Source organism: Temnothorax americanus, unplaced genomic scaffold (genome assembly GCF_048541705.1).
Source record: "Temnothorax americanus isolate GAGA-0224 unplaced genomic scaffold, ASM4854170v1 Scaffold4, whole genome shotgun sequence".
In the NCBI taxonomy this organism is placed as follows: domain Eukaryota; kingdom Metazoa; phylum Arthropoda; class Insecta; order Hymenoptera; family Formicidae; genus Temnothorax; species Temnothorax americanus.
This window is the reverse complement of record NW_027509547.1, coordinates 5,629,976-5,654,309: the sequence shown is the minus strand read 5'-3', so window position 1 is coordinate 5,654,309 and position 24,334 is coordinate 5,629,976. Positions and strand designations below refer to the sequence as shown.

At 37.8% G+C, this 24,334-nt stretch overlaps 1 protein-coding gene and 1 long non-coding RNA gene across 5 annotated transcripts in view; one reads left to right on the top strand and one right to left on the bottom strand.

Moving 5' to 3' along the window:
* The window catches only part of Dpn (bHLH protein deadpan), a 48,827-nt gene extending 26,082 nt beyond the window's left edge, over positions 1–22,745 (top strand). The window contains exons 1-3 of one of the 3 annotated variants that reach the window (XM_077415250.1): positions 13,146–15,679; positions 15,847–15,939; positions 18,730–22,742. In XM_077415250.1, coding sequence (XP_077271376.1) covers positions 15,587–15,679; positions 15,847–15,939; positions 18,730–19,935 — 1,392 coding nt within the window. In that variant the 5' untranslated portion in view covers positions 13,146–15,586 and the 3' untranslated portion in view covers positions 19,936–22,742. Of the gene's footprint in view, positions 1–13,145; positions 15,680–15,846; positions 15,940–18,729 lie in introns of those variants that run through there. The other 2 variants (XM_077415251.1, XM_077415252.1) reach the window with 2 other exon arrangements.
* The window catches only part of LOC143902398 (uncharacterized), a 122,705-nt gene continuing 102,555 nt past the window's right edge, over positions 4,185–24,334 (bottom strand). The window contains exon 3 of one of the 2 annotated variants that reach the window (XR_013258358.1): positions 4,185–4,439. This is a non-coding gene — a long non-coding RNA (uncharacterized LOC143902398). Of the gene's footprint in view, positions 4,440–10,853; positions 12,354–24,334 lie in introns of those variants that run through there. The other variant, XR_013258353.1, reaches the window with a different exon arrangement.

Sequence of the window (24,334 nt, the reverse complement as noted above, 5' to 3'; positions counted from 1 at the left end):
AACCTGCATCCGTTGCATTTACCCACATTTAGGTTCCTTTTTTTTATAGCGTGTGATGAATGCTCTTTTGCCGCGCTTCTCGTTAGCTCAATTTTACGATCTAAGCTGGGCAACCGTTATTTTTTCGTAATTTTGGAGGTAATTACAGCGCCCCGCTTTTTTTCAGTTCCGAAATCGTGGTACTCGATTGCCGGAAGAATCTTAATTGCGATAGCTACACCGTTATAAATTTCTTCGTTGCAATTTATTTTTACATGATCGCTTAAAATTATGAAAAAGTCATAACTACATTTCGTAATATAATAATAAAAATATACCGCAGTGTTCATAACATAATTCGGAGTATATAGGTCTTAACATCATTTTTATAACACGACTCGTTTAATCGATTTAACCACATTCATTCGACTTTAATTTATTTATTGACAGGAATGGGTTGTGTGCGCGTTCTTATATTCAGTAGAAACAACTGACCCTTTCCTTCTCCTCTGCTCGACTCTCGTGTCCTCCCACCACCGATGCAGCTGCAGTCACGCGTGGCACGCTCTGCACACGTGGATCGCGCGTTTTCTAACTCGTTCGAGCTCGACTCTCTCCGGATGCACTCGCGAGACGATGCCTAACCACGTGTCCCTCGTCCCGGAGATTGGATCCCACGCGCATTCGCGCTCGCACCGTGCGATTCATTATCAACACGAGAAGTCGCTCGTGTATCATCGCGTCGTGCAATTAAGCCGATCACGCGAATGACCCGCAGTAACGACTCGCGTTCATTTGTTATTTTTCTCGAAATTTTGATTACACCACCCTGGGAACGGTCGTTATTCCACATCGCAATGGCAACGCGCTTTATAGGCGATATGTGTCGCACGTAGATATCATAAAAATAACAATAGGTAACGGTAAAGCGCGTTATTAAAGCGTTTTAAAGATCGTAAATTATGGAAATCATAGTCGAACGAAATATTTCGAGTTCTCTCCTGAAGGAAAAAGCATTTTTTAATAATATCTTTGCCGTCTCGGTGTAACGAGTTTTTCTTATAATTAAGGAAGATTGATAATTAGTATTTCTCTTTAAAATTAGACTTGATCGCGCAATTTATTTTTAATTCACCGCAGGCGGCTTTGCGCGGTATAATATTGGACTTCGGGCTTTTTCTCGATGCAAAATAATACAATACTAATGAGAGCGTATACAAAACCCTCCAAGATTTATGTTCCGAGACACAGTTTCGTATATTTCACCCTAATTTATCATCATTCGAGCTTCCGAAAAGGCTGGCGGTATATCATTCCTCGAAAAGCAATTAAGAATCCACCCCCTTCGGTCAAACTCCGACGCCCTAATTGGATGCAGGACATATCTTATTAATTTCTCTTGTACCGGTCCATTTGACTAATGAATCTGTGGCAGCCAATCCCCACGGAGTTTCTACTGGATATGAGAACGCGCGCACAACCCATTCGTTGCAATAAAAAAATTAAAATCGAATGAATGTGGTTAAATCTATTCCTTCGGACAAAAGAATCCCTGACGGAGTGCACCAGTGCACCGCGGAGAAGTGGTACCCTCTTATCAAGCTCCTGCGAATAAATGCACTTTTTGCAAATATTGTAATTTAAAATTGTTTATTTCTTTTAATTTTTCAAATAATGATTTTAATGATTAATACTATTAATGACTTACTTAATAAAAATGTAACGGCATTTAGTAATGATACAAAAATAACATGAAAAAGTAAATCTAATAATAATTATACGTGAATCAAAATATTTTACGTTAATGCAGAATTCATACGTATAATGTACGTAATAATATAAACAATATATATATGCATCAGTAAATATTTAATTATATTAATATTGGATACGTTAATTATATTAATTTAATTACTCAATATTAAATTACATGCAGTAATAATATTTGAAAAATATTTTTGTTTAAATAGAAACAAAACGTTGGTATCATTTACGTTATAGACAAGACACTTGTTCAGTTTTTTGCAAAGAATAAAAGAATTATAGTACGATCAACGTCTAAATAGTCGAGACGCTTTCGCTTTAGCGAACGCTGACTACTAATTGTTATTTCTAGAAAACATAAATTATCTTATTGAAAATCGGACACCTTCCGAAAGGGAAGCCTCCAACTAACGGAAAAACGCGTTTCATCCTTTTTGACACTAATATCGCCGCGCGAGCGTGAAGAAAAGAAATCAGCCGCCGAGCTCCCCGGGCCGCGTAAAACGAGCGGCCGCGCTTTTTCACGTAGTAAAAGTTAATTCGGCTTTTTGCAAGCTCGGTAGATCCTGCGCGCTGTGCGGCGTGTGCGCCACGGTATTTTGATGAGGAGGAATGGAGGCCGGCCAACGGCTGCTCCGCGACGCAGAAATTGCAATTTGAATTAGCCACGAAAGCCGGAGCTAATGATTTCTAAAGAGCAAAACATGCCGGCGTACACGAGCCGACGATATTCGTGGCCTGGCAAGAAAGTCCCCCGCGACCTCGAGGACCGTGAAAAGAGCGGAGGTGAGGCTGGGAGGTTCGTTCTCACCGGATGCCAGCTACGAAAGGCGCGTTTCTTATCACGGTCTCGAGGGGCTTCGAGAGACCCCGAGAGGCTGGACCACAGGCAATGGGTGTGATCTCGTTAATGTACCGGAATCGTGTAACAAACGGGATAATTGCGATAATTGTAGTATATAATGCCGCTCAGAGTTATTACGTTGGCACTGGAAGTATGATCGCTGTATACGTTATAATTGAGTGCCGTTTACGAAAAAAGAACCGAACAGTTTTTTGTCAAAGTTACGAGGTAACTTTCTAAAATTTTCTGTAATACGTCTAGCAAATTTATGAGTAATTTATGGGTGTTCTTCTAACTGGTCCTCAAAAAGGGATTGGCAGTACTCTCGCCACCTTTTCAGAATTTTGGTATTCTCCGTCAAGACTTGTTCGTTCTGTATGGCTGATGTCTGCGGTTTGAAGTCTCGAGTTATTTGCTTGATTTTATTGAATAGAATCTTTAGTTTTATTTCTTTGGTAGTTGTCTTCAATATTTCGCTACATAGTCCTTCTATATAGTTGTTCTTGTCTCTCTGGCACATTCTTCTGATTTTGATTCAGTCGGTAGTCGTTTTTTTTAGCGATACCTTTGTTTACGCGTTTACAATACAATACCTAGTAACACAATGTTTATTAACTAATTGTGCTTTATTCGATACATTTGACACATGAAATATTAAAATTGCATATTTAATCAGGTTTTTATCTTTCTTTTTCTATTTGTATTATCATTATTGTCCAAAAATCTTACACATTTTACTTTGTCCATTTATTTTATATCATTATATTCATATATGGGACATAATTCAACGTGTTATCAACTAATTTTTATCTATGTTTATTTTTATTTTTATTCTTTTTCTTATTTTCCTATTGTCTTATTATTTTTGTTTTTCTTACATTAGATTTTATATTTTGCTTCGACTTTTTGTGGGTTGTTTATTCTATTCAAAAAAGTGTATATGTGGTCTATGTGGGCGTATGTGAATGTCTAGTGTATTTAGATTTGTAGGTTTGCAAGCCTAAATGGCTGTAAATCAATCATCCCCGTAGAAGCTACAATACAATATTTTTTTTTATTAGTATAGTATATAAGCTACAGTAAACCGCATAACGAACTACGTATTGCCCTCTACCGAAGTCTTCTCTAAGCTGTAGTAAGTTTCAACTGTGGGTATGGGAAGTTAATACCATCGATAATATGATACGCGAATAAAATATTTATCTTCAAATGGTTAAATAAATATATCTTATTAATAAATATTTTTCTATATTAAAAAACATTTATTTCAAATCTTAAAATATACTGAGTGAGGTAGATGAGTAAAATATGGAAACATATTAAATTATTTCTTAAACGATGTTTATTATACCATCAGTTTTACATTTCATGTTTCCATTATAATTATTCAGTTTTGTTTTTGTAAATTTCTTTTGTTTACGAAAAGTAGAAAAGTTTAATTGGTAATAAGAAGTTAAACTTTTGAAATTACGTATAATATATCTAATTTATATAACATTATTTTATATATTAGTTGTATTAATTTAATTATATATTTTTATAATATTTTTTGTCATACACATAGAAATAATTTATAAATTTCATGAAGGTAGTAAACGTTTTTTCAATGCGCGTTACTCGTAACAGCATCTGTCACGAATTAAATTATTTACCACGTGTGTCAGCGCCCCACCGGACGTTATTAATAGAAAATTATTGTCCACCTGAACAAACGTTTCATCACGAACGGAGACCGGATCTCGTCTTTTTTACAGACAAAACTTTCTCGATTGCCACCATTCTGCCAGGTGTTGAAGCATCCATGGGAATTACACTGATAACTCATCGCGCTTATTCTCACGATGGTGGTCCACTATGTGACAATATAAACAAACTAGTAATTATATTTTGTAAAATGCGATATAAATAATGATAAGAAGAAAGATTATTTAAATAATATTAATAATTTATTCAACATTTTCTAATAAATATATATATATTTTAATTTTTCTTCAATTTAAATAATAATAGTTACGATGGTTATATACGTTATTCAAAATTTTGCGATATGTATATACATAACATAGCCTCAGTCTTGCGACATGACTGCTCTCGCGCACAGTACTCGACGCAGGTTGCATCCCCCTTGCATAGGGGGCCCGGAGAAGACCGTCCCATTCTCGCGTACCCCTTTCCGGAGTGGCCGTCTTTTGCCTTGGCTTGCAAAAGTTCGTGCCCGCACGACGCTTACGAGCTTACGGCGAGGGATCACCTGGCGACGATTCCCACGTTTCTGCGATTCGCGTTCGGCTTCACCCTTTGCCTTATATTCCGTCGTGTCGGTGGATTCCGGGTGCCCATAATGGCGAGCACGCAAAGGGCGAGGGACAAAGAGAGAGAGGGGCCCGCGTAGAAGGAGCGAAAAAGATATGCGAAAAGAAAAGGAAACGAGCCATGCCTCGTGCATCCATTATGGGGGTCTGACCGCGCTATGGCGATGCGCGTGGCTGACACACGAGGAACCCGCGGTCCCCGGCGGGATTCGACGTTTTATTAGGAAGGGAAGAAGAAAAGTGTTAAGTCAGACCGTGAGGCAGGTACGTATTTGCATAGAAAGGTTGAAATTTTGTGTCCTTGTTGACGCACCATAACTGTTTCCCTTTGAGAATCGTGGGAGGTTTCGTATAGTCTTCCTGTGGGAATATTTCACTTTGCGGTGCCGCGGTGTACAGTCGCTTCTCTTTTTCTTCTGGTTTTTCTTTCTTTTCAGACGGTGTGTAACCGCTCGCTGATCTTATTAGTAATAAAACTACAATACGAATTTAAATATATTATTAGAAAGAGGGAAAAATGGAGCAGTTATCGCGCGATTGCCATGGCCATAATAATTTAATCCTTTTTTTACACGTCCAATCGCGTGTACCGCGTCTCGATTCATCCGCACACGAATCAATATTAAATTTAATATATAATATGTTCACGATTCCGTCTAAACCATTTAGCGGCTGATCTTTGGGAAACACGATCTGTTTAGTCTTCGATCAAGCAGAAAGAGCCCTTCGCCGCACGTTGATGGGATCGCAAGATTTCTTCTGGTTGTTTTAGTCGAACGCACAATAATCCCTACAGCATACAAGTTTGTTTTCATACTGTTCTCTTTACTGTCTTTATGCGTCGTGCGACTAGTAGTGTGCGTGACAAGAGCAAGTCGTGCGTTTATAAATCACATGTCGTATCGTCATCTTTTGGTTGGCATTTTTTAGAACAGTTCGAGAGTAATTATATTAATGAAATGATAGGAAAAATTAATTTATTTTCCCGTTATCCTCTATTAACGTCTACAATCTCGCTGCAAAATATCGCAGCAGCATTATTGTTCGTTTCCCAAATATACGACTGTAATAGACATATCATCTTGCGCGAAGAATGTCATTCTTGATTAAGATCAGTTTTATCGAGCCCCAGCATCTTTGCCAAATATATCCGGACGCACGAAGGGACCGTCTCGCATTACATTCTCGCGCCGCGGTCTCGAGCGCACTTGATGAGAGTTCCGGACGCGCTATTACGCGAGCGAAACAATAGAGGAGGATCGGTAGGCCGGCCGGGTCATGTGGGGTCCAGTTTCGGTCGTCGCTCGTCGCTCGTCGCGGAACATGGTTGTCATCGCTCGTGATGGTAACCGACGAGGTCGCGAGGAGCGGCAGGTTGCTGCAGCGCGGCATCAGCAACGTTCCGGCTGCAGCGGTACGGATCCCGACATCGTAGCAGCAACAAGGCAGCAACCTTGCGGCGACGCTCCTCGCAGCTAGGCGCCCCGAGAGAGCTGGTGAGAACACACCGCGCCATGCGTTCCCACCATCGTCCTCGGGCTTCTTCGGCAACCTCTTCGGTACCGCTCGGCTCGGTGTGTACCCGATATCGGCTACCGTCAAGGGCCCTCTCTGCCACGGTGGGTCCCTCCTCCTCCCTCCCGCAGACCCCGCTTTGAGATGCCGGAACAGGTCCAAATGGTGTTAGTTGATTCTTCGCTCATGTATTCGACTTGTCAATTTTTCCACAGATATTTTAATGAATTCGGATCAATGCACAATTTTTTATGTATGGAAAAGAAGCCCTTAAGGCAGTAAATGTTTCATCTCATTACGGTTAATATTTTAAAAGTATTACGTACGATATATAAATAATTCTAAGGATTATCATAATTAATTCAAAAAAATTTTACCGCGTTTCAAATAAAGACGCTAAAAGGTTCTGAAAGGTACCAATTAATGTGGGGAATATCTATCGTTAAGAGATCGCTCGCTTTAGTCGCGATATCAGTTTAAGGACGATGTAAGTAGATAGGTTGGTAGATAGGATAGGGACACACAAATTTTTCACCGCAGCGATCGATATGTTTCACTCGACTATCTTTCAGATATAGCTTTATGCAAATTTGTCGTGCTAGGCCATTGAATGCCGGCCTCCAGTAAAATTTGTCATTTCGAACGAGTTGGTTCTTGCATCTAAACCGGCTCGACTGAAATTGCGAATCGCTGGTTACTTTGCTGTGAGAAATTCATACCTATAGCTCGCAGCTTCGTGCTAGCTTCATGCATACATAAACAGAACGAAGAAAACGCAGATGGTCGCGTGGAAAAATCTTTTCCACCATCTAACTTTCCGGTCTTTTCGCGCCACGATCTCTTATTTGCCACGAATAGCTCTCAATTTAGAAAGGCGGATATCAAACATCGGAATATATTCTATGATAACAATAGATATCGAACAATAGATTGTGCAATAAAAATGATCTATTTTGAAATTGACGCATTACAAAGCTAATAAAGAAACGTCCATTACTCTTTTGTGATTTATGTTTTAATTCCCAGCGGTAAACGAGACATATCCCGGAAGTGGTTGTTGATTCGAATCATTTAGATTGAATTATTTTCTCTATATGTTTAATTTTCTCCGTAAAAATTTTCATTCTTCTAAAAATTTTTTTAGAAGAATAAATAACCAAATCTAATTTAATTTTAATGTTAGACATACTAACCATAGACACCTCACAAATATAAAATAATCATTTTCCTCACAGCAAGTATTAATCTGCAAAAATTTTTTTTTCATAAAAGGAAAGTTCTACTTTCACAGTTTAACTCAATTTTTCATGTTAAATCAATAATGCGATGACGTGGTTCTCTTTTATTGAGCGAAAGAAAAAATGAATAGTACAAACACGTCGATAGTAAGTCCGCCGCATCTGCTGCCCGACGAACTCGTGCTGTTTGCAGGCTGGGGTGCAAACAATGCATCGGTCTTGCACGGATTGCACGGAGGAGAGAACCCCTCCTTATAAGATTTTTCGATTCTCTTATTGCCAGACACGCTGGCACGCGCCGAGCATCGCCTACCACCTGGATTATTGATTTCAAAATTGCAGCTGATGCAAAGACATTTTTTTTTACTAGTATGTCGTTAGTAGTATCTGGGCAAAATTTTCAAGAATAGCTTCTATATTATACGTTATACTATTCAATAATTATTCTAAATATTAAATAATAGTACATATTGTTACTTAAAGGGTTTTACGAGTACAAAACAGAACAACAAACGTTTTACATATATTGTAGATATTGGTTTCTATACTAGTAGCTAGTTTTTAACTATATAGTAGTTAGCTTTCATTAGCCAGCCAGAAGTTCAGTATACCTACAAATTGAAACAGATAGGAATACCTATCTGATATGACACGTTGAGAGATTAGTATATTAGATTTTTAAAATATATTAATCAATTTTTTTATTTTTATTTTTTATAATGCTAGAGTAAAAAAGCACATTGAAAGTCGAAATAGTCCTCGTTGTGTTGAATTAATCGTTAAAGTTCCTGCTTTGGAGTTATAATTTTCCTTGGCCGATAACTTTTTCGTATGCAAGACGATAGATATTCCCTTCGTACAATTGTATAGGAACCTCCGTTAAAGGGACCACAAGCCGGTGAGCAAAGGGGGAGCAAGGACAATACGTTGCGCAAAATGCTTTTCTTGCTTGGCTGCAGAAGGGGAAGCCTGGCACGCGACCAACGTCACCTGCCCGACCTACTGAAGTTCTTATATCGATTTTCTTGAGTGCAACTACGGCGTCGTGCTTCTTGCGTCGGTCATCGGACCGAGACGTTTTAAAGTCATTATTTATGCGCGTCATATGGTACAAACGTTGAGATTCTCCGTTTCATGGGATTCACGGAGAATTCTATCAAGTGTTTTTCTTTATACAGCACTACTATAGATACCCGTTACAGTCTTTCAAAATTAATAAAGCTCAGTTGGCATATATTGAAATTATCTCTATTCTGAAATTCAGTTATATCTATCATTATTTAACAATTTTTAAATCCACAGAATTTATCCATTATATTTTATAAAACAATAAAAAATTTTAAGAATTTTTTAAAAATAATATTAAAAATATATTTAATTGAAAAGGTGTGAGACAGATATAACATTTACAATTCGGTGACGTGTAACGATACCGGAACGTCTGCGGTATAGACGAACGTACGTCGTACGATCGATCGTCTTTGATCGAGCGCTCGTGTGTCCGATCGAGGGGTTCGCGTTCATAGGCACGCGAAGTCACACGATGGAATTTCACCTTGAAAATCGAGGGCTTCTTGATAGATGCCCGAAAAATTCCAGGTGTAAAAGACACCGGGTCCAAAAAGGGACGCGTGCCGTGCCGTTTTCCCACGTGTCCCCCCCTTGTTACGCGCCGCGTGCAGTTCTATCTCGTTCTCTTCTTGCACAATTTCTCCCCTTCTCGTCTGCTCCCCCCCTGTGATCTTAGCCGTCTCTCCACGTTTCCTCCCCTTAATTCCGACTCCCCGCAGATGCCCTGCTTAAGATTTCGGGGCCCCCCTTCGTCGCACGACGTCACACCAGATGACGTGTGCCTACTGTGACGTCACGAACATGTGCCGGGCTTTTGTGACGTAAGGAATCAGCAAGGTATAATGATCCTTTTTTTCGCGTATGCTGTTCTAGGTGAGACATTTGTACCTTGGGTCGTGGGATCCTGTGGACTCTGCGAGAGGGAAATACGAGCAGATGCTACGATTGCACACGTGGCTCGGTTTCATCAGATATACTGTCATTTCTTCGCTTCAATTTATTATTATTATTATTTTTTTTTTTTTTTTTTTTTTTTTGCTTCGCATTAATATAAATAAATTAATATAAGTGCTGAAAGTTTCATCTCATTTTTCTGTTACATGAACAAGCAGTAGTTTGGACGACTAATATAAACTCATCAATCTAGATAGTTAACCTTAGGCGCATTAATTGCACAATAACGTATAACCGATTTTACGTTGAAGCTGTCACAGTTGATATAGTATGCAATTTGTTGCAATTAGCGAAATGTGACAAATGCAAATTTAGTCCGGTGTGCTCCCCGCTAGAAATATAATCTATATAAAGCATCCATCAGAGAGAGTTCGTTATTTTTTTTACGAGCTGCTGCTTCGATCCCTTGCCCTCGAGTCTTTCAAGACTAGGTCAATGTTCTGAAAAGTGAAGGATATACCGAGCAGCAGCTGTGAAAGTTGTCTTGTTATTGTTAAATTTCGGATTATGCAAAATATCCTGTGACGTTCCACAACGCAGCTTAAGTGGGACACGGATTTGCATCTGAAGACGAGATCTTGTCCTGACTGTCCTGAGTCAGATAATTAGAAAATTCTTTGTACGTCGATGTTCTTGCTGCAGAGAGCAATTTCTTTCACGAGTTATTGGCACACATAACTTTACAAAAGTATTGTTCCACGACACAATGTGCTCTTGCGATAATTTTATTTTATTTCGTTACCGCGTGATTTCCAATAATTAACAAAAATTTCATAAAAACGTTGAATTAGACTTCAACCCTGCTTAAAATAATATAACGCAATCGGCCTGTGTCATCGCGTTGGGGTTCGTTTACTGCATGAGAAGCGAAGTTAACTCATCCAGGTGGTTTCGTGACGCTCACGACATGTGTCTGATTATTGTATTATCGTTATGGGAACGCTTTCATTCCGATATATACACCGGCAAAACGTTCCAATTATTTTTAAATTTCACGGGTCATGCGATGTGATCTTTTTAAACAATTTCCATTTATTTATATTTTATTGCGTTATATTAAATAAATTTGAGAAACTAGACAGAAATTTATATAATATACTATAATTATATAGTATAACCAAAGGATTTAAAATTTATTTATTTATATTGAAGTATGTGTGTATTAAAATTGTAAATCTACTTTTGCGTCATTATTTATTTATTTAAAAAACCGTTTTTAAGCATTATACTCTTTTATTATTCAAATAATCTTTTTTCTTATCATTATTTATATCGCATTTTACAAAAAGTAATTAATAGTTTGTTTATATATTGTCATATAGTGTACCACCATCGTGAGAATAAAACAACATAAAGTTAAGATTTACAGATAATTGATAATCGAGATATCATATTGCACAGTAAAAATTAAGATTTAAGAGAGTGAGAAATAAGCTATTATATAATATAAATTTTTAAATATTTTATAGAAATTTTTTAACGAATTTTTCCTCATATACTTTCGCGAATTGATATAAAGATTTTTCGGAATAAATCGGAGCGTTACCTGAACGAGCTTGCTATTGTAAAGTATTTTTCTTTACGTGTGTCCAGCACACGACTTGATCCCCAGCAGTGGAACCCACTGACCCAATTCGCCTGAATGGAATATTTTTGATTCACGATTGGGATTTTTAAAACTATTGTGCCAAAGATGTTTGTGTTACTTTTTACCGTATATAAAGTTTTTTCAGTTATAGTTCCCTCTTTTATTTTCCTTTTTGTTGAAATCTGTTACTGATCCTTATGTTTTTTTAAATTTTAAACATGCTATTGAAAAAAATATTTAGAAAACAATGTAAAAGCAAAATTAAATTTTCATTTATTTAAAGATTCATTACATTTTTCTCTATTAGATATCCCCACTTATAATAATTTGAAATTATCTTATATTCATTATTCTATGATTGGAATGTATACATTAGTAAGAAAAAAAATTATTACCAGGATTATTTGTCCAAATGTCACCCTTTTGGAAGAAGCAAATGGTGAAATATTATAAGTGACGCCGCCGCGCACCGACGAGTTTTTTTTTCATTGAATCCCACGCAAACGAGTTATATTTTCCTGCATTTACAACTGCGTTTCCCGGGAACGACAATCCAGATGTCGTCCTATCGACCCCACGCATGTATTTTTTTAGCCGGCTTGCATGCCTCGACACCGATATAATAGGGTTGGATACGTATTATATTAATGTTTACATACGGATTTTAGTTCTCGTGAAAGCTTATGATGCTCTCTTTCCGGTAATTAGATGGTTTTTTTGATTAATATATTACACGAAGAACATGTTTAACGTGAGACTCGCACTGAAACTAAAAAGAGGATTCTCTTAAACTTAAAAAGCTTCCACTTACCGCGAGCGGAAATGAAGATTTCGAAACTTAGGGGTAACGTTTCCTTCCTGCACGATCTCATGACTGCGTGGGTGCGAGCTGCAGGTGCATCCCAAGATCGAACCTCAAAAGCAGCGGGAACCGGGGGATGGGCGTTCCAAATTTAAGACGTGACGCGCCTTCTCGATCCTTCTTGAGAAGTTTGTGGTCAAGCCAAGTACTCTGGGGCTCTCAGCCTCCCGAGGTTAATGAGAAGGTCGCGACATCTGACCGAACGCCTTCCGTTATGACAGCTAGGCTGGAATATTTATGGGAAATTATGGATCATGGGAAAAAGAAAGGATCTTGTGCAAATGGATGTAACAAAGCATTTGCTCACTCAATATTTATTAATCCATATAATTATTTGCTTTGCAATGCAAACATTTTTGCAGATAAATTGGCGAATTGTTATTTTATAATCCTCTTTTTAATATATCTTTTATGATAAATCGTTTTATAATACTCGATGCTAAATAAAAAATATAAATAATTAATTAAGTAAAAAAGTTTCATATATATTCGTTAATATAAAAATGTATTTAAAAAGAATCTAAGGATTGTATTGTAATTGCAAATCATAAGTCGCTTATAGACAGCTATAACTAAAGGATGTAAAAAAAAGAAAACAGGATCCAAGGTTGGAACAATCCCTTTAAAGCCATTTATACCTATTCGAAAAATCCTAAAGAACGGCTTAGAAGAATTTCGCTGTTCAATATTAGTCCGTTTCGTAACTCAGACGCAATAATATATCAATCTCAAGGATAACGTTGCGATTAACTTAACATACTATGCTCTTCAGTGGTTACTATAAAGACATGAAATGCGTCATCATAAAAGGGCCTATCCTTTTTTCCGGTATGTAACAGAAATTTGACCTCGGTTCAAGTGATGAGATTAATATTTATTGTGTTCTCTCTTTTTTTTTTCTTTGTCTTTAAATGTGACAATAGTATTTTTTAATTTTTGATACATCCATGACGTATAAATTAATAATATTTCAATATTATTTTCATATCAAATTAGTATGGATATATTTTAATTCATGATGAGTAAAGTATTGTGTTTTGAAATTCTTTGTATTTTCAAATCGCAGCTGTTTGTCAATCGATCGTTATCAGATTAACACAACACTTATATCAAACACGAAAGGGTTTATTTGTCGTAAACATTGAAAATTCTTTGTTAAATATCTGGACACCGATACTTAAAGTGCATGAACGTAAAAAAAATGCCGGTTGCATTTATATCGTCATCTCATCACGTTTCGCACAAGGATCTGATTTTTAAACGTTTAATAACTCAGTCATAGCTAAAGAGCTCTCATTGCTCACAATCAGCATCCTGAATGTGAAACGCACAGCTGCTTCTGTAAATGGGGTAATTTATCGTAGCTAAATCTCCCGCGCGTTTATTCACGATATATCGCGAACCACTAACAGAACCACAGATGATTTTTTCGCGTGTAATATTTGCCTGTAGCGTGCATGGCTGTTTCGTTCGTTCCGAAATATGTATATTATTTTCTATAACGATAGCAATAAACGTGTTCTACATTAAAAAAAAAAAAAAAAATGGTACGCATAAAATTAACTTGCGTATAATTTTGATAATAAGGGTGTAGATTGCAAACTGAATTAAGTGTGATATAACTGTTACTGTCGATGTAGTAGTGTAGTAAAATAGCTGCTAAATCTTACTTTGTCTATTTTGTCTCTACGGCAATAAATGTGTCTGCACCCTACATGAAATATATTCTAAGAGGTTGACGTAACATGTAGTAGAGATACAATGGCGAAATAAATCAATAATTTAGGAGGGCCTTCAGGGACTCGAAATGCCGGAAGAAATCGTGCTGAAGGCACCAACCAAAAATTTTTTGGTATAACCATTTTAAGCCATAAAGATTTATTGCTATATAGTCATTGTCTTGTTGAATGAACTGTAACTGATTTTAACAACAAAGCGAATATTATCTTACGTTTACGCTTGTTCAATTAAATTTAATTTTTACTATGTGTCTGTCTGCATGTCGTTTCAAAAATGCATTCCCATATCGCTTCCTGCATTTTTATATCTTTATCAGCATTTTCACTTTTCTAATCAGCGTACCACTAAAAATCGTAACAAAAATTTCAACATCAATTGTCTATCTCGTAACCCGAAAGTAACTTCGTTATTTTTAATTCGTAATTTTGCGGAGAGATATATGCGAATTAAGTTTCTTCCTCTAAAATGTGTGCAAAGAAAGAGAAAAATAGAGTATTGCACGTTTTATTATACATCCACATTTTACAAATAGCGAGCACGTCAGAACATGTCATTGCGTTAACAGCGACAGCTTTGTACAGATAAATAACAGCACATTTTAAAACAATTCCCACGTGAAAGGCCCTGCATTCGCTCTCGTATGCACCCGTGTAAACCGTGCATCGGATCGCGTTGCGCACGCCAGCCACACTTATGACGCGCGCATACGCACGCACATACACATGTCGGCACGCAATGTTTGCCCTTCTCTGTCAGATGATCCTCTATTGCACGCCTTTGTGCTTTACCGCTGCTACAGTCGATGCGCGCTAACAATCTGTCCTTTTTCATTGATATCGCGTCGTCCGCGTCGTGACAAAAATTGATCGAACCGCTCGTAACATTTTACTATTAGAAAATTTTATATGTCATTATTACAATGTGAATAAGGAAACTTTATCATAGCGCATCTCTTCTGAACAATAAATAATGAAGACGGAAAATAAGAGAATTATGCATATTTATAATTTTTTTTAGTTTATAAAAGATTATAGAACATTTTTGTAAGAGGCTAAAGTACTTATAAAGGATATAATTATACCAATTGAAAATAAATTAAATATATCGCCCGCCTGGTTGCAAATTGCCCAAACCACTTCCGATATTATCTTCACAGGATGTAGTCCAAATTAAATAAGCGACTACGTTGCACGAGGTATATCCTGCAGACGGCGTGAATTCCCACACATCAACAGGTCTCAGGAGGGCCGAGGACCTCCCCACCTTTAGGGTACCCAATATCCCACTCCGGAACGCACTTTTCCCCACTCTATACGGGTGGTACATCGGCATGCGGTCTTCGAAATCGAAAACAGTTACCCTCAATGCCCCAAGCGGGACGTCCATCGGAAGGATGGACTTCCCTACACATCACTTCAGAACTTCGGAGTCACACGTTAACACAAGACCGACGATCTGACCGGACGAAAGTTGTTTTTTTTTTTTTTCAAACTCAACGGTCTCTATTTTAGTGAAAATAATTCTCGCACTCGCATGCTTGAGAAACGCTTGGCTGTTAAACAAAGTTTCAGTGTTCTTTAGTGCGAACGTTCAACTTTGACTTATCACATTGTGAGTGTACGCAGCCTATCAATCGGAGTAATTCTCCAGGATTAATTTAATAATTAACTGCAATAAGTGCATCCGCACGGAAGTTATGATGGTCAAGAACTCTGCTTAATGGTGGATTACTGTAACTACAAAATGTTGGGCAGCAAGGAGGAATTCGATCCTCAAACACATTCGGGAATGACGAAAGCCGAACTAAGGAGGGTAATTACAGTTTTTATAATCAGATGAAATTATTCTATCATTGCACAGAAAATCTTCATACTAATATCCTATTCTATTTAAAATGGAGAGAAGTAATATGGTGCGACGATTTAAAGAAATATTTACCATTGCGAATAAGTGAATAAATCTTAATTCGATTATTTCAGAGCAACAAACCGATTATGGAAAAACGTCGACGCGCACGAATTAATCAGTATCTCGATGAGCTGAAGAATTTCATACTCGTTAGTGAAAAAGACGTAAGTCTAAATATTTAATTTCTTTTTAAATTTCGATATAAAGATTATTACTTTTTGTATCTTTTAATATTTTACACGCGCTTAAATTATTCGACCGAACAGTAAGATTCACGATAAACAACGACATCAGCAAAACGCTCAAATGATAGCACGAGATTGCATGCCAGTCAGTGCACGCATAATTTTTGTTTGCCCTCGTGAGATCCACATGGTGCCGTGTTAAAACATGTCGTAGAAAAACGTGACTTCTGCGCTGTTTATCTAGAGACGTGATCCGCTTTATGAGAGATAACATACAAAAATGTGCTACTTCTGATCGCGCTCTGAAGGACACTTAAGAAACACAGCATTTTTTCACGTTATTTACAGTTATTGTTTTGAGTATTATTATCGTAAATACCTTTCTCGAATTTGTGGCCATATGCTCAAATTAATTTCAATTTTATCCAAGGTAGAAAAATTTAATTTTTTATTATTAAATATTGTCGTATTATAAATTGTATAAAATGTTCAATATTACATTTTTTTCAAGCCAAAAATGTAATTATATTTCTGTTAATTTAATATTCAACAAATATAATTTTTATTACGGTAATATAAAACTCCGAAATGTATACGACTGACTGATCATTATGTCGGTGGCGGAAGTTGTCATAACGGATGTATATTGAATGTATTTGATCAGGTTGTCCACTGTGTGGACCCCTTTTTCCCTCGGCATCCTCTGCGACAGGATCCGTTTTAGACTGGAGGATTGGACGAAAGGAAGTGGGGGGTAGGTTTTGTTTTAGTATAGTATTTTAGATGTCTCCGCGTGGGAAACAGATGGAACAGGATCCTCATACATCCGTGTAATCTCTGTTCTACAGATTTTACAATGGCATTCGAGTCGGTCAAAAGAAAAGGCAAAGAAACCTCTAAAGAAACCTCCTATTACTGCGCCTATTTCTTAAATACTGTTGAGTCAGTCGGTAGCGAATTTGAAATGTAGCATAATGTTTGATATCCGATTTTTAAATTGGTTTTAAAATGTTGCAAATAAAGCATAAAGCGAAAAAAAGAGAGAGAAGAAGATTATAAAATAAATAAATTTAGGAACTATGAAGTAAATGAACGAATTGATTGTCGATTGGTTAAGATCTTACTTTTCTTACGGATCAAAGATTCTCTGCCGCGTAATACAATCCGTTGAGGTTGATTTCTCAAACAGGGATGTATAACGAGACAAGACGCTCTCACCATTCTTTCTCTCCACTCTCGTCCAGATGACTTCCGCTACCTGCTCGCTCCAGTGTGTCCGTCCCGTTCGTCCGAAACGCCCCCCGCGTGTTCGTGGGAACCTCGAAATAATTATTACGAAGAAAAAGAATCTCATCTCAGGTTGCAGCCTCTTTTGTTGACCGTATCATCTTTAAGGATCCAGCTCCGCGACGACGGTGCGGATCAGCGAAAAAAAAGGGGGAGATGCGCAACGCCTCTGCTTTCTTTTTTTTTGTCAGGCCTTTAACAGGTGCCAGTTCTTCGCTCTTGAGTTTGGGGTGTCAAATTCACTCGCGGGAAAATCGATATCGGCGATGTTTCTCTCATCCCACACAATATTATCCCTGTTACATTTTTGCAAGTAATTTATTTTCGTGTTACATGGCTGGTTTTACGCGTTTGGTTTTATTGCATTCCTTAAAGTCAAAGTGTTATTCTGCCAAGTCACAAGACGATTCTATGTACAAATGATCCTCTACCGACTCCCACGCTCATTCTTTAGGTGATCGCAAATTTACCATAAAAATGCGAACATCAGGATGATCCGACAGGATAAGGTTCAAAGAATTGAGAGGATACAATGGGCCCTTGAAAAAGAGGGCCGTGCTACTATTGAGGTATTGGTGGTTAAAGGGCTGATGGGAATTTATATACGGCATAAGCTCGATTCGGGGAAGGTCACGTTCATCAGGATATCTGAAAAACCGTTCTGTGATGTTTTCGAGAGTTGAATCGTTTCCCACGATTGAATTAATCGCTTATAAATACCAAGTTATTTAAAAGTAACTCTATTCAGCAATATTTATATTAGTGATTTAATTTATAAATTAAATTAATAAATTAATACATATATATAATATACATATATACAATTTTCTGTCGTTTATCGATAAATTATCGATAGATTATTTCGTAATAGTATGTTGGCGAGAGGTAAACATCCCCGAGCAATTCACGCGTGACTTGGATAAAACGAGTTAATGATCTATTGCACATGCAGTTTAAGAAAAAAATGTAGGAAAATGCGAGAGCTAAAGCGTCCTTAAACGCCCTTAGGCTGACTACGAAATAGGATACATTAGCTACCGTAGTTGCTAGTCTGTTATTACGGTAGCAGTTCACATCAAGTCAATTATATGGGCGTGTCGCGTCATCGTACATTTCTTCAATAGAGGATCGATGTCCGGTCGAAGATCCTTTTGACAAGAAGCCAATTGCCCGGGCGAATCATAGTTACTGTGCTTCGAATAAGAAGAAATTCCATTTTGTCGGCCCTTTTACCTTGTATCTGGTGCTTTACCTTTACCGCCAGCTAACTTCTGTGGATAACGCAGAGTTCTTTCAATACCGATGCACGTTATGCTTTCTAACTTCTCGACTGGAAGGTCATTTAGGTCATTTCAAGGTCGATTCTTTCTTATCTAATCGTGCTCGATGGATAATATGCAATTCTCTTTTATACATTTCATGAATCATTATGAATTTTTATCCATTATTCATATATACTTTTACCATTTTTGCTTCTTACAGCCAACTAGGCATTCAAAACTCGAGAAGGCCGATATCCTCGAAATGACGGTGAAGCATATACAAACGATGCAGCGGCAGCAATTGAGTACGGCCGTCGCCAACGATCCGGTGGTGCTAACGAAATTCCGTTCCGGATTTTCTGAATGTGCTACCGAAGTATCGCGATACATCACCCGCCTCGAGAACGTCGACCCCGCCATCAAGCAACGATTGGTATCACACTTGAACAACTGCGTGAGCCATCTCCAGCAAATGGCGCCATTCTACAGCCAGTACGTGCCTTACATGCCGGAACGCCTCTACCCGGAGGTAAAGGTCGGTTTCCAGAGCGATTTCCAGAATGGGGATGAGAATAACAACGGTAGCGCGAGAATACAGATACCGAACGGAGTTCAATTGATTCCGAGTCGACTGCCGACGGGCGAATTGGCATTCTTGGTGCCGCAATCCGCCGGCATCTCCGCGAATTTTCCCTTCTTCCCACCAGCTACGGAGTCATCTACAAGAATCGGTCAATCGTCGGCTTTTACCGCGGTTCACCGGCCGCACACTCCGCTGCTAAGCCCCTCGACCTCTACGTCGAGTTACGGCGATGAGAGTCATCATTCGGAACATCCACAGGCGACGACGCCTAACCATCATCAGCCGCAACATCGATTCAAATTACCCGAGCAGAGCCCTGCGTCCTCAAAGAGCTTCTCGTCCTCGCCAGAAACCCAGAAACCGCAAATTAGCTCAACTAGCGACCGAAAGTCACCCACAGCGGCATTCTTGGAATCTAAGGCCGTGGACGATAATGTCGCACCTAAAAAAGACGTCGCGGAAAGTTTGGACAATGCCAATCATACGAATGGCACTGCGACGCACGGTTTGCGACAACCGCTTTCCGTGATTACAGACAAGACTTACAATCGCGCCTCGAATGGCTTGCTACTCAAGAGAGACGGTCTCAGGAAACGTCATTCCGACGGGCTTTTGGCGATCTCAGATAAGAGACCGAGATATCAAGAACCCACTAGTTCGACCTCCTCGATGAATAATACCGACGTGCTTAAGAGCACAAATGAGCAATCTCCCGCAATTTCTGTCCAAGATTTGCCAGGAAGTCAGAATTGCCAGACTCCGCGAAACTGCAATTCAAATTCCGATAAATTCCCAACGAGCCAAGAAGGTTCTTTTAATGGCGATATGTGGAGACCTTGGTGATCATTATTAGCTAAATGTAAAAGATAAAAAAAAATTAAAAAGATTAAAAAGATAAATTAAAAAGCTAAAAATTACAAAATTGAATAAATTTGTCAATATTTAGTATAAAAAAAAAACAAATTAAATTCTTTTCCATTTTTAATTGGAAACTTTTAAATCAAAATTGATTGGCGAGAGTGTGCCATGAAAATATTACTTTACATATCTTGTCATTTGCTAACGGTTTGCATAAATCACGAATAATCAGGAAAGCAGAATTTTTGCGTGATGTATATTGTGTATTTCTCTTGTTAGACATCGTATTTTAAATTCTAGTAGGTAGAATAGTTTAAAGAATAGTTTCAACACTGAGAGAAAAATCCAGGTTGCTCGAAAATTAACAAACGAAAATTAATAATCCGACACTTTCTTAAAAAGCCGATCAATTATCAATGATATCCGGCTATCTTGATTGGACATAATTCTAATCTTGATCGGCTTTTCATAATTCCGATTAAAAATATCGGATTATCGATTTGTTAATTTTTGAACGACCTGGATTTTTCTCTCAGTGAAGTTAAACAAGCTCATTATCGATAATAAGACGGTTTCGTGCCAAAGCGTGAAATTGATTATATATTTTCTAAGCAAGAGATTGTTAATGTACTTGATGCATCGAAGGGATCATCCCACTTTGAGGGCCCAAAAACTAGACTATTTTTAACCATTTTTTTTTACAGTAAATACACCATATAATGAAATAAACCTTTTTGGGATTTATTAGGGCACTCTTAAATAACACCAAAACATTTTTGTCATAATTTAAAAAATTTTTTATTTTATCGTTTTTACAGCGTCAAAATAGCGTGTCAAATAGATGCAAGTCCGCTGCGTTGATCAGTTTTTTAATTTTTACCTGCTTATAGGCTTACCTGAAACAAAAAATCAAAAAGATTCTTAATCTGTATGAGTGTCGCTATGTCCCGAACTAAAATTAATAATTTTTATTTAAAAGTAACAAAATGGCGCCGGTTTGATAAAAAGTTTGAAAAAAATCGTCTTTTTGGGGGGTATTTTGTAATATAAAAAGTAAGATAAAATAAACATTTTGACCTGATTTTAGTTCGGGACATAGCGACATTCATACAGATTAAGAATCTTTTTGACTTTTTGTTTCAGGTAAGCTTGAATGAAAAAACTGATCAACGCAGCGGACTTGCATCTTTTTTGACACTCCATTTTGACGCTGTAAAAACGATAAATAACAAAAATTGTTTGGTGTTATTCAAGAGTGCCCTAATAAATCCCAAAAAGATTCATTTCATTATATGGTGTATTTATTGTGGAAAAAATTGTTAAAAATAACTGGCCGTCAAAGTGGGATGACCCCTTATGCTGCATCTTCGCCATTTTATAAAGACTCGTAAGCTTTAAATAGATTAAACAATATTTCGTTAAGTCTGTCGCAACGCGTAATATGTGAATAGCTCTGTAAATATTTCTCCATTCTTATTTAAATTAATGGTTTAATCATAAATTATAATTTTACGTTAATCAATATTATGTGAGTGATGATTATGTTTCAGTGATCTACGATTTTTAATGATGGTCAGTATTGTTAATTAACACGTTTACTGCCATATGAACGTACTTCGCAAAAAAATAAATTAAAAGCTACATGCATAATTTTAAATTATGCATGTAGTTTTTAATTTTTTATAAATTTTTGTTATTAAGTCAGTTCTCTATCCATGATATGCAAAATTTTCTAATATTTTTTATAATTTTTTATTGTTAATTACATTTTATTCGTATATTAACGCGATGTATATTTGAAAATCATAGCGGCAGCTATCATTCATGGCATTCAACGTGTTAAATGGTGTTTGTGATAAAAAAATGTAACGTTGAAATACAATCTTTGAGAAAGATGCGATGTTTATTACTTATTTTTGATTATTCTAGTATAAACGATACATTCATCGACAAAATAAATAAATTTACAGAATGCAAACCAATCTCATTGTGTGTTACAATTCTATATATCTCGCAAAAAAAGCTGCTCCTACATATTCTACCAATATTCCACGATCTACCATATTCCACGATCTCGTAAAAGCACGGAAATTTTCCTCGTTGAGAGAGCCATCGGAGGCGCTTTACCCTTTTAAGGAGCGTTAAACGCGCTCCGATTCATAAACTGGAACTTATTCTTTCCTTTTTTGCCGATAAAGGAGCAAAAAGCTGTGGAGAATGAGAATTTCAACCACCTGTTACACCGCAAAACCACCCGCGTTCTCATCGACTGAATGCTTAAACTGATTTATCGACAGAAATCGCGAACTTTGTAAATTCCCTTAGTCTTATTCTTGGGGCGCACGTACTTGCGGTTTTTTTTATCTTAAAATTATTGATTATTGATATAAAGGTGATCAAACAACGTAGTTGATTATGCAATCGGAATGCATAACAAAAATATACCTCAAAATTTACGATCCAAACGATTTAACAAATCATTGAGAATTTAACATTTATTTTATCTGGCTGATTTAAATAGTCATAAATATGTAGTTGTCGCCGTGACGTAGTATTATTTATAACCAGTTTTAACGCATTGAAAACCTGTACAAGTTCGGGCATTGACAGTGAGATGGCGGCACACATGTTTGAGATTAAAATTTTTTATTCGCAAACGTAATTGTCAAAGAATGCCTGCAAAATTTTAATACTACGAATATTATCCACTCATTGCAAATATATCTAATTTACTGGAAATTGTGATGTAAAATTAACGGAATACCTTACATTTGTCGGTCCATTTTGTATTGAAAGAAACAAATACACATAAAAATTTAAAAAAAGGAGAGATACTAGTTTATCTATCTATCTACCAGAGTACATTGTATTATTGTATATATTTAGAACAGATATTAAATATTATTATAGCTGGTATAATTAACTACAATAATATTAAGATGTTTTGTTTAACTTGAAATACCAACGGAGTATATAGACAGTGCTACTTTCGTTAAAGATTATTATATCTCGTGTTAACGTAGGAAAAACAGAATTAAAAAGCACCGCGGATTTTATATTTTCTTTCTTCGATCCTTGCGTGACGGGGTACCGTCCTACGTTGTGCGAGGCATCGAAGTCGCCGATTCGTCCGCTTAAATTCGGGTTTAATATCGCACTCTGTTCGCCTCTTTTCGATATTCACGTGCACAATGGGCCTCGATGTCGGTGTATATATAGATGCCCTAGCTGTGAGTAACTCCCGTACTCTATATCACGAGTATAAATAATTACTCCGGCGCACAGCAATTACTATAAGTTATGGCGCGGCCGCTACAATTTGCAATGTCAAGACATAAACACTGCTACCGCTTACATTTGAATACATTAGGGCGATGGGAGCCTCTGATTGGACCGACGGGGAGTGGTGCGGTCCCGTATCGGTACGTGAGCTACGATCTGGTTGACGATTTTTATTGAGGAAACGATCATCTCGCGGGTCTCTCTCCCCGGCAATCACTGCCGTTGCTATTGCCGGTACGCCTGCAGTCGCGAGTCGCCGCTTGATGGATCCCCATTCCCATTCCGCTCGCGAGCGCACGCTAAAGTGGATCCGCGATTTTCCATTGATGTTTGAAGTATTTACGGGACGACATCAGTTGAGATAATCTGTTCTTCCAGTTGTCTTATGATAATCCGCGGATCTTCCGTTCGTGATAGATTGCACGATTACAAAACTCGATACGTACCTCGTCTTCTTCCCCAATTTGGACGTTTATCGCGAGAATGGAAGAATGATCGCGTTCGCAACGATGGACAATGAAAGGGTCTTGTGCTTTCCCAACGACGGGCCCCTTGGACGTCGAGTTGACAGTCCAATTAAGATGGAATAGCGGAGAAGCGGATGCTAATTTTTGTCGAAAGAAAAATGGCTGGTCGCTCCATGTCGATCCGTGCAATAAATTTAATATTGCGAGTGGTTCGATGCAAGGGTATCGCGAAATTAGAGGCATGATTTACCATCGTTGCGGCAGATGATGTAAATGCGTGGCGTGCAATGCTAAAGATCTATAAATCACAGGGGACAACCGCGAATCCGCGATGGCGATGAGAGAGAGAGAGAGAGAGAGAGAGAGAGAGAGAGAGAGAGAGAGAGAGAGAGAGAGAGAGAGAGAGAGAGAGAGAGAGAGAGAGAGAGATCTAGTCGCGCTATCGCGGCTCTATTTCTCTCTATTACCAGAACCAAGTTTGAAACGGGCTCCCGGGCCAACCGTGATCTTGCTGGCGGACTCATCGATCGGTCGAAAAAACGATCGTCGAAAGCCAACCGAGTACACAGGCTGTTTCCGTTGCGGTATGCGACCAGACGCGAGTGCCTCCGGACGGCGGATATAGCAATCGCCGA